The sequence below is a fragment of the Galeopterus variegatus genome, unplaced genomic scaffold (assembly GCF_000696425.1).
Source record: "Galeopterus variegatus unplaced genomic scaffold, G_variegatus-3.0.2 Scaffold2807, whole genome shotgun sequence".
NCBI classification, from domain to species: domain Eukaryota; kingdom Metazoa; phylum Chordata; class Mammalia; order Dermoptera; family Cynocephalidae; genus Galeopterus; species Galeopterus variegatus.
In genome coordinates, this window is record NW_007728918.1 from 31,853 (window position 1) to 42,595 (window position 10,743).

Sequence of the window (10,743 nt, forward strand, 5' to 3'; positions counted from 1 at the left end):
TGGAGCCTCACATAAGTCACTGTGATGATTCAGTGAAATAATGCCTGCAGAACTTTTGGCCAAGATGGCAACTGGAAGAGCCAGGATGCAAACTCAGATTTATTTGAGGCCAAAGCTCACGTACATGAGCTCTCAGGGAGCACAAAAAAATTGCTTTGTGATTGTCTTTCAGCTTTGGTCAGTACTCTGGCCAGGCTTTCTCCCTCTCGTCTGTATTCTTTGTCAAGTTCAGGGCTATTGGGCAGGCAGAATGACAGAGGCCAGAACTGAAAGGTGTGTGAACATCTGGGCTCTTTTGTGATCCCCTTTGTGGGTTCTTAGCCTCTCCTTTCGGTCTCTGCTGGTCTCAGTCCAAACTTACAGAAAGTCCCAACTCTTAGCAAGCTGGGGATGGGCTTGAGTCAGGTGTAGAACAGGGTAAAGGGAAGTGGCACCATCTTGGTCAAGAGCTCTCAAAATCCCATGAGGGGATGAGCCGGTTGTGCTGATCCTTTTCTTCCCAGCTTCACAAACATACAGATGTGTTTGAAGGGCTGCTAGGCAGTCTCCAGCCCCAGGCAGAGATGGACTGGGAGAAGCTTTTTCCATAGTGCAGCCCAGTGGCTAACTCCCCATGTCAGGGAGAACACGTGGCATGGCCTCCTTAGCTCCCCAAATCTCTCTCCCTCTCTCCAAAGCTGGATGAGGCCTTACTGTTGTACCAAAAGAGTTTTATTATTTTAGAGTAAAGCTTTGACTTTCATTAATTCTACTTTCTCTAGAATAATCCTTTGAGTTGCTATCAGGCATTTGTAACATATATAACAGAGTTTTACAATGTTCATCAAATCTTCTAACAAATATTCATTAGAACCTACTCTGTGCCTGGTGCTGTGCTTGGTGTGGAATCCTTTCCAGAGCACTGGTGCTGACAAACAGATGCTATGACGATATGGCTGTTGGCTAGCAGAAGGAGATTGGTACCAAGACAGAGGAGCAGAGAAACAGGAGACTGGATGGGGACAGTGGGGCAGTGAGGGGCCAAGGGACAGAGACAGACCAGCTCCGGGGCAAGTTTGCACAGTCAAAGGAGCCTTCAAAGTTCTGGATTTCTCTCTTAAGCCCGAGCAGAATGACTCCATGCCCCATCTCATCCTTTCTGCCGAGTTCTGCTTCTACTTCTGTGAAATGGGGATGAGAATTCCTAACCTGACAGTATAACGTGAAGAGGAAAGAGATGCCATGTGTCAGGTGCCTAGCACACAGCCTGGCACAAAGTATGTTGTTGAAAGGCAGGAGAAGTAGTAGTTATTATTGTTATGATTATAAATACTTGTAATTTAATAAAAAGAGGAGTTACATCCTGGTCTCTAAAAACCACTATCTGTAAGCACTGGGACCTCCTTTAGGAAGGATTAGAATTACACTCCTCCGATGGCACGCTGAGACGAGCCTCAGGAAGTGGACTTTAGAGAAGAAAAGACAATTTCAAGCCTTCCCTCCTCTAAGAAGTCTTCCTTTCTTGACCATTCCAACTCATATTTGTTTTTCTTCTTTGTGACATGTTGGAGTCACCATCGCATATTTTGCCACACACGTGCTATCACTGAGAAGCCTCACGGTGTGACATTGCAAGGTGTTTGAAGGTAAATGCTCCACCACTTACTGCTCACCCTCCTGCCATGGTGGTGCGGATGTGACAGTCTCCTCACGTCATGCTGAGTTGTGTGCAGTCTGTGCTCTTCCTGATGCCTCTGGGAGAGAGTTCTGCTGTCTTCCCCATGTCCACATTTTCAGTCTGCTACTCTCTCTTCCAGGTTTTATGATGGTGAAGCAGAAATGACCTGCTGAACAGCTTCTCTGGCTAGAAAGACCTAGCACAGAACAAAGGGAGAACACCTTCCCCAAATACAAATTCCTGACCTATTTTGGAAAAATACAGGCAGTAGAGGCCACCCCGAAGGCCTCTGAGAAGATCCAGATTTTCTTGTGAGATGTATTTACGTCCTGAGAGCAATTCCAAGCCATGCAGGAATTGCAGGCTTAACCATGGGAGCTCATGGACACCAGTTATTGCAGTCTATGTTAACCAAGAGATGTAATGCTACCTCAGTGTCTACTGAAATGTGACAAATATTGAAGACACTTATAATGTACACTTAATATTTATTGATTGCAGGTGAATTATATGTTCCAAAAGCAAAATGGTGCATATCAGAGGCTCTTTAATCTAGCAATTTGGATTTCAACTCCAGCTTTGTAATTTATCAACTGTGTGGCATTTATCCTGGTGAATCTCATTTTCCATAGAGTAGTCATAATAGCAATAATTGCCTAGCATTGTGCTAAGCACTATATATGCATTGATTATCTTAATCATCAAAATAGTCTTATGAAGTAGGTTCAGATATCAGCTTCATCACCATTTTATATACTCGTATAAGGACAGGTTAAGTAATTCCCCTAAGGACACACAGCCATTAATGTATATATATTATCTCATTTAATTCTCATAACAATTCTAGGGAGTTGTTTTTGTAGATGTAGAAATTGAGGATTTGAGAATTAACATGACTTGCCTAAAGGTAGCAGTAGTGAGGCTGCATTTTGAGAATTGTTCCATTTGTCTCCAAGGTTTATAAACTCACTTTCGCTTCAAGATACCTCAAAGAAACACACACACACACAGACATTCTAACTCTGTAGAAACCTCTTATTGATTGGGAAGATTATATCCGGCAGGTACTCAGGCAGAAGCAAATCCCCTACCAGGAGGAGTGAACTTTTCCTAATCTTACAAGAACAGCCAACAGCCATTTTTGCAAAGCTCAATTTTCCCCAGCCTATTGATTCCTAGTACTTAGGAGAGTGACCTTGATGGAAAGTTGGTAAGAATTCTAGATCTGCCATAACCTTGTTCTCCCACACTCAGCCTTCTTGCCCTCAGAAGTCGTTCTTACATGGATTTCATATCTTCTTTAGCTCAACACTCACTACAGCTTTATCCAAGAACAAAAATAACGTCAACATTTCATGTTTGCCTGCGGCAGCTGTGACATCAGACTTGCTGGCTTGGATTCTGCCTTTGCCATTCACTAGCAATGAGTGGGCAAGTCACCTAATGCTTTGGAGCCGTGGTCTTCTTGTGTATAAAACAGAGATAATAGTTAACACCTGTCTCCTAAGATTGCTGTGAAGATCAAGTAAGATCAGACTATGAGTAACTCAAGAGCATTGTCTGTTTGTTAGTTATCTTCATATTCCTGGAATCTGGCAAAGTTTGTGATAACAAGCATTTGGTAGTGAATGAATGAGCAAATGAATGTGCGAATGAGCAACACTATATAAACTATAAATTACCACATAAATTAGGGTTAGGGTCATAGAACCTGTATTTAATGTAATAATTTCTTTGAGTTTTCAATCACTTCACTCCCATGGCCTTAATTCTTAATCTATGATGAAAGGAGGTTGCTCCAGGTTATACCTAAGGCCCCTTCCAGTGCTGGGATCTTGGATTCTGTTATGCTCTGTTTGCCTTTCAGAATCCCAGTATGTACTCTGCCAGCCTGTGTTCTTATGCTTATTTTTTTAACTTTTTTATTTAGGAGTAATTTTAGATTTATAGAAGAGTTGTAAATATAATACATAAGCTTCATGCATACCCTTCACCCAGCTTCGCCTCATGTTATCTTTCGTAAGTCTCCTGTGTTTATGAACACTAAGCGTGTGTTTATAACACTGTTTATGAACCATGTATGTTAACATTGCTGCAACACTAAACTCCAGACTATATTTGGATTTTACCAGTTTTTCTACTAATGTCCTTTTTCTGTTCCAGGATCCAAGCCAGGATACCATGTAACATCTAGTCCTTAGAGCTTTTGAAATAGAGTTTGCTATTTCATTTTTAAGTAGATTGAGACGTTAAGATTATTGGGAGAATAGAAAGCTAATGAAGACTTCATCCTGCAGTAACAAAGCATATCAGCCACCCTCTGTGCATGCTGTAGAGACCCCCAGTAAATGTAAAAAGACCATCCCACATGTTGGTAAATGCAACAAAACAAAATGAGATGTGAAAAATAAAGTTGAGTCTCCATATTATAGATCCTGGAATATTGAGAATCAAAGATGTAAACAAAATGGTTTGCCCTGTTGGGAAAATCTGTAGGCCTTTTTGTTATGGGCAATGGGGACACTGCTGGGATTTGGACTGCCTCAAGCACTAAGTAGACTGATTTTGTCTTTCATACATATTTACTGTGGCCTGCTATGTGCCTGCACTGTTCTAGGCACAGGATACAGGTGTGAATGCAACAATGTCTGTATGTTTACGAAGTTTATATTTTGGTGAGGGAGACAAACAATAAACAAATACAAATCGGGGGTGACAAGTGTAGTGCAGAGAGAAAAAGCAGGTTGAGGGAGTAGAGGGTGGGAGATGTTGGTTTAGAGGAGGTGGTCTTGGAAAGCTCCTCTGAGGAGGTAGGTGCCGTGTATTCTAAATAATCAGAACCACACATCAGGATGATTGCTCTGTACTGTGCAGAGCCTTGGTCTTTGTGACAATCTGATTGTGGAAAACTGAGTTCCTGCTCTACATATTCAACTTCAGATTCTCCTTGATGCTGACATAGCTCTGTGACATTGTTTTCCTTTCTCCTGTTCTCCATCATGTGGCTTGTCATTAGTGAATTCTTAAACTCAGCTCTAAAATAAATTGCTACTTTAACATGTCTTCTGAGAATTCTTTGAAGCCCAGGGAAAAAAGAAAGTGCCAATAGATAGAATACACTTCCTCCAAATTCAGACTCCATGTAAAGGTGGAGTGCCCCAAATAAGCTTCATCAAATTCCAGATTCACTAAATCTCATTGACGGCCCATCAATATGATGTGATATGCCAGTAATTTATTCTAGGTTTAGAATTGCTTTAGAGTTCCCTTATACTTTCTCCTGTAAGCATCATAGTAACCCCTCTACAGGTTGTGAGGTGGGTGTCACACCTTTGTGGGTTTTTTTGTTTGTTTTTTCCAGAACAAGGAACTGAATACCTACAGCTGCAGAGTTAAGAGATGGTACAAGTAGGAGCTGTGAAATCCAAGTTTCCCAATTTCAAGCCCAGACCTCTTCCGGCCAAACCTCACTCACTACAAAATTCCATCTTCATCTTTTTCCACACAAGGTCCATCTGTCTTGCAGCCTGTGCCAACCAAAGGTAAAGATTCCCTGAGACTAACCCGAGCATGCCCTGAGATGGCAAAACGCCACTCATGGGGGACCCATGGAAAGCCCCCCTGGCTGTCCTTAGTGGCAGAGGCCAGCATTCATGCTTCAGAATCTGGCACCTGAAGGGTGGTTTTCAACAGAGATGCTATGATAAACAGCAGCATTACAAGCCATGCAGCTATTATGGCAGCAACTTTTAAAGACCATGCTCCGATTAGCAAGTTTCTTTAATGGATCCAGTGTACTGTTGTCAAGTCTGTGTTTGAGACTGCTCCCTCATCTTAGGCAGCATTACAAGCCATGCAGCTATTATGGCAGCAACTTTTAAAGACCATGCTCCGATTAGCAAATTTCTTTAATGGATCCAGTGTACTGTTGTCAAGTCTGTGTTTGAGACTGCTCCCTCATCTTAAACCTGAAGGCAAACCTGGTCTTACAAGGCAGCCAAACTGCAACAAGCCATCAAGAACTCTTCCCCCAGAACAGATTAGGAGCCTGACGCCAAAGGGAAGATATAATTGATTTCCAGTCTGTGAGCAATTTCTTTCTTTGCAAATTTTTTGCTGATACTGGAGTCTGAACTCAAAGTCATAATCATCTGAAAAATGTCCCCAGGGTAATTGCTCTCACTTCTGGGGCAGCTGAGTCCTACTGTTAAGAAGCTGTTTTGCATGTTTGTGAGTTTCTAACCCTGTGATTAATGGAGGGGGAGAAGGGGGTATCAGAAGGGGGTATCACTCGACACTGCACACCCAAGAATGCGGAGGAAGAGGAAACGGAAGATACATCTCTCCTGTCAGCTTTTCACTTAACTCCTGTGGACCAAACAAAATAATGTTATTTTATCTTCTTCCTCTTTTGCTTTTGTTCAAGTAGTTTGGGCATTCATGACAAACTAGTCGCAAGTTGGCAAGTTTAAAACTAAACATCATTTGGCTTCTGTCCCTAGCAGGGATGAACACAAGGATCAACAGAATGCAAGAAAAACCCAAGTGCATTTACAGGGAGGAGTCGCAAGTCTGTGGAGCCTTCGGAGACCATATAGTCTGACCACTCATTTTCCAAATGAGGTGGGAACTTAGAGAGCTGAGAGCCTGGGCCAAGGTCACACCACAAGTTGCCATTAGAACCAGGATCCAGACCCAGGCCTCCTGACTCAGAGCCCAGGGATCTTCCTCCAGGGTTTGAGGACTCATCCCTGAGTGCTGTTTTATTACGGCTTTAAACAGTGGTGATGTAGAGGGCCCTGCCCCTGTCATGGCCCCTGAGATGGGAGGAGCAGAGGGACGGTTGTAACTAGGTCACTGCCACACTCCATGCCAGGCAACGGGTGGCTACAGGGCATCATGGGAGACTGTCCCCCAGGCAAGCCTGGCCTCTGAGTCAGCCATCTGTCAGAAGGGGTTTTGGATAATTAAATCTGCTCGCCAGAGGCAGAGGGGGCAAATGAGGATGGGCCACTAAAGGCTGTCGAAGCAGCCTCTGCAGCCCCAGCCCACCCCACCACCTGCAAATGCCTGTGTGACCCTCTCGTCACCCCTCCACAGGCAGTCTGAGCCCTTTCTCAGTCACAGAAACCACACTGGTCCCCATCCCTCCAGGGCAGGGCTTCTGCTGTGATCTTACAGAGCCCCACCCTCTCTCTCCCAGGATAATGATGTGCCCTGAGTCCTGTGGTCCTAGCTCAGCCATCAGGCTGGAGCCCATGCTGGATGGAGGCAGCAGCTCTCAGCAGCCCATCACTGTGGCTGAGCACCTGCTCTTGGGAGCTGAAATTCATTGGATCCAAATCCCAGTTTTCCAGCTAAGGATACCCCTGATCTCTGGATTGCAGTTTGTCTACCTATGAAATGACTTATGGATTTGTTTGGGGCATTAAATGAGATAATCCATACAAAACACTTAGCATGGTGCCTCCTTAGGGTTAGCGCTCAATAAAAGGCAGCTGTTTTTGCCACTCAGAGGCCCCCCCTCTTGCCTGGCTCCTCTGCCCATCAGTGTCTGTTCCTCTTGGATTTCCCATCATTGTTCTGTCCACTAGTTGTGTGACCCTAGGTTGCTATGCTTGACCACTCCCAGCCCCCACTGTACCAAATGCCTGCTGGAACCCCTCGCAGTCTTCTGACTTGCTCTACAGATAGCACACGCAGCAGCCTGCCAGCTGGGCTTCCTCCTCTCTGGGCCCACCTTTACCCTCTCTCCCAATGCCCCTGCAGCTCTGGCTCCATCCAGGCTGCTGTGAGTAACCAGCCTAGCAGTCAGTGGCTACTAGGATGGGCTCCTGACCAAGAACTGGGGCCGAGACTGTCTGGGACAGTCCCACCCCACAGAGAAGCACAAGCTCGGTCCAGTTCCATGCCGTTGACTAGGGCAGAGTGCGGTCAGGAGAGCACAGCTCCTCTCTCTAGACTAAGCCTTTCATAAACTATTTCCCAGCAATGAAACCCACTTCAAATCAAGGCAGAGAGAAGGAACTCAGCACTCAAAATTGAGAGAGCCACATTTAATCAGCGCAGCAGAGAGCCATTTAATCTCACTTCCCTCTGCTTACATTTCTTTGTCCCCTCACCCCCATTCACTTGCTCTAAAGCAGTATTTCTCAAACAGCCTGTGCTGAGGGCCCAATTGTTTATTTTCTGCAAACTATTGTAGACTAAGACTTTTCGAAAATGGTAAAAATAAATTGCTATGAAATGAAAATGTCATTTGGATATCACAGCAGTGTTAACTTGCTGTAAAGTTTCCTAAATACTTTCAATTTCTGTGCTTCTCTTTTTGCAGTCCAGTAACATTACAGAAACCCACATTTCTGGACCAACCTGAGAGGAGGGCTGCTTCTGGAAGGAACAGAACCACAAAGGAGTCCATGTGCCATGGACACCTCCCGTCCTGGGGTTTTGTCCCGTGCTGTAGTCCGCCCAGCAGCAGCCCTACCCTACCCTGAGCAGGCACTGGTGAGGCTCCTGGAAGGATGTGCTCAGGTGTTAGGTGCTGCTATTCCCCGAGAGTCAGACAGCCCCCAGGGGAAGGGACATGCAGAGATATGCCCAGCCCAAGTGCGGCGCAGCCCCTTACCATTCCATGCCAGCCCTGTTGATCTCCTCCCACCAGCACTCCGTAGGCTCCCCGAGGCTCTGGGGCGTGGGCATGCAGTCGTAGTTCCATTGTCTGTCAGAACCTTCCTTCTTGTTGAAGATGCTTCTCACGGCCACCACCACCTGCCCGTGGGGACACTGGTAGCTGAAGCCCTGCCTGTTCAGATTCACCCACCCGTCATCGCTATAGTCGTGGTACTGCTGGTATGGGTACCCATAGTCACCATACTGGCCCCAGGCCACAGTGATTACTGGCAGAAGCACCCACAGAAAAGTGAGGTCCATGCTGCCTGGGATTTTGGCAACAATTGTTACCCTAAGTTTGCTGGGTTGACTGTTTTATTCAGCTGCCTCTGACATGTGGCTTCCAGATGTGGGTGAACAGGCTCCAACTGCAGTGTGTCATCGCTTAAGCAAAAGTTTTCTGCGCTGAGAAGCCAGCCATAAGTACACTCAGCTTGATTTAAGGTGGAATTCTAGGAATATGCAAGGAACACGTTAGTCAGAGAAAGTCCCTGGAGAAAGAACAAATTTGCAGATAGTTTATAAAAGCCCTGGCTTCACTCCCCTTAGACACATTCACCTGAAAAAAACTGATTAGCAGCATATTTGTCTCTTGTCTCTCAGCACCTCACCCCTCTGCGTCTCACCCCACCCCCACTAGCAAACCCCTGTATTTTTCTCCAAACTAACCTCCCTAGAGAGTGATTTCAAAATACCAAAATTATAGGATGAAGGGACAGAGTCATTTGGTTTTCTGCAAGCATGGATGCCTGGTTTCTTATAAGTTCTCAGCACAACATTTTATAACCCTTGAGCACAAGCATGGGTGTATCAGCTTTCAGGGCTACTGTGAGAATTCTTACATTGCATATGGAAGTACTGGGCCCATGGAGAGATAAGTTGGGCATTATCTATACACTTAAACATCCTCCCAAGCTGCTGAAATTGAGCCAGCCACACCTAAAATTGCACTCTGCTCTCAAATATGCAACAGGCTTAATCTGAGTAAGCCCATTTTTTATCGTTCACTGTTTCTTTCCTTCATATAGAGTTTTCTTTCCATTGAGGTACAATTTACATACAATAATATTTACCTTTTAAAATGTCGAGCATGCAGTCATGTGATCAGCACCATAATCAATACATAGAACAGTCCCATCAATCTGAAACATCCCCTCATATCCTTCTGTAGTCAAATCTTTCCCAACACCCAGCCCCTGGTAACCACTGGTTCTACTTTCTGTCTCTATGGTTTTGCCTTTTCCATAATGTCAGAGAAATGGAATCATACCACATGGAGCCCTTTTGTGTCCTTCTTTCTTTTTTTTTTCCTTTTTGTCTTTTTTACTGACCGGTAACGGGATCGCAACCCTCGGTGTTGCGCCCACACCGCGCTCAGCCAGTGAGCGGGAACTGGTCTCCACATGGGATCCGAACCCTCGGTGGGAGCGCCACAGTGCGCCACTGGGCCGGCCCGTGTCCTTCTTTCACTTAGCATAATAGTTTTGAAATTTATTCCTGCTGTATGTATCAGTAGTTTGTTCCTTTTTATTGTTGAATAGTATCCATCATGTAGGTGTACCACAGATTGCTTTTTTGTTTTTGTTTGTTTTTAGAGATTTAACTGTGCTCATATTTTTAATAGGATTGTTAAGGTTTTTTGTTAATGCTCTAGTTACGAAGTTTCCTAGGTGTTGAGTAGTCTCCCCCAACCCTATTTTTCCCCATATGTCCTTTTTTTCTTCCTAGTAGTATAGGGTAGATGAGTTTTCTTTTTCTTTTTCTTTGTTCTCTTTTTATTAGTATATCCATTATTACAAGTGGTAATTATTATTTATGCTGCTTACCTGACCAATCACTCCCGAGACCCCCTCCCTCCCTGCCCCATCTCTAGTATCCTTAGGTTTGTCCTCTCCTTTTGAAAGTTCAACATATTATTGTGGTTCTCTTCCTTCCTCTCTCTCTCTTTTTCTTTCCACCCAGTTATCAGTGAGGACATGCATTTCTCTTTCTCTGTCTGACTTATTTCACTTAATGTAATTTTCCCCAAGCTCATCCATGTTGCTACAAATGGTAGAGTTTCATTCTTTTTTATGGCTGAGTAGTATTCCATTATGTACATATACCATATTTTCCTTATCCAGTCTTCAGTCAATGGACATTTAGGTTGGTTCCATATATTGGTTATTGTGAATAGAGCTGCAGTGAACATGGGAGTGCAGGTATCCCTTCAACATGATAATTTCTATTCCTTTGGGTATACACCCATCAGTGGGATTGCTGGATTATATGACAGTTCTACCTGTAGTTCTTTAAGGAAATGCCATACTGTTTTCCATAATGGCTTCACTAATTTACATTCCCACCAACAATGTAGGAGAGTTCCCCTTTCTCCACATCCTCACCAGCATTTGTTATTCTCTGTCTTTTTCATA

At 44.4% G+C, this 10,743-nt stretch overlaps 1 protein-coding gene across 1 annotated transcript in view; it reads right to left on the reverse strand.

The window, feature by feature from the left end:
• DPT (dermatopontin) overlaps positions 1-8,680 on the reverse strand; it is a 29,296-nt gene extending 20,616 nt beyond the window's left edge. The window contains exon 1 of the mRNA XM_008583040.1: positions 8,286-8,680. Within this exon, the coding sequence (XP_008581262.1) occupies positions 8,286-8,590 (305 nt within the window). The 5' untranslated portion in view covers positions 8,591-8,680. The remainder of the gene's footprint in view (positions 1-8,285) is intronic.
• Positions 8,681-10,743: the final 2,063 nt, after the last annotated feature.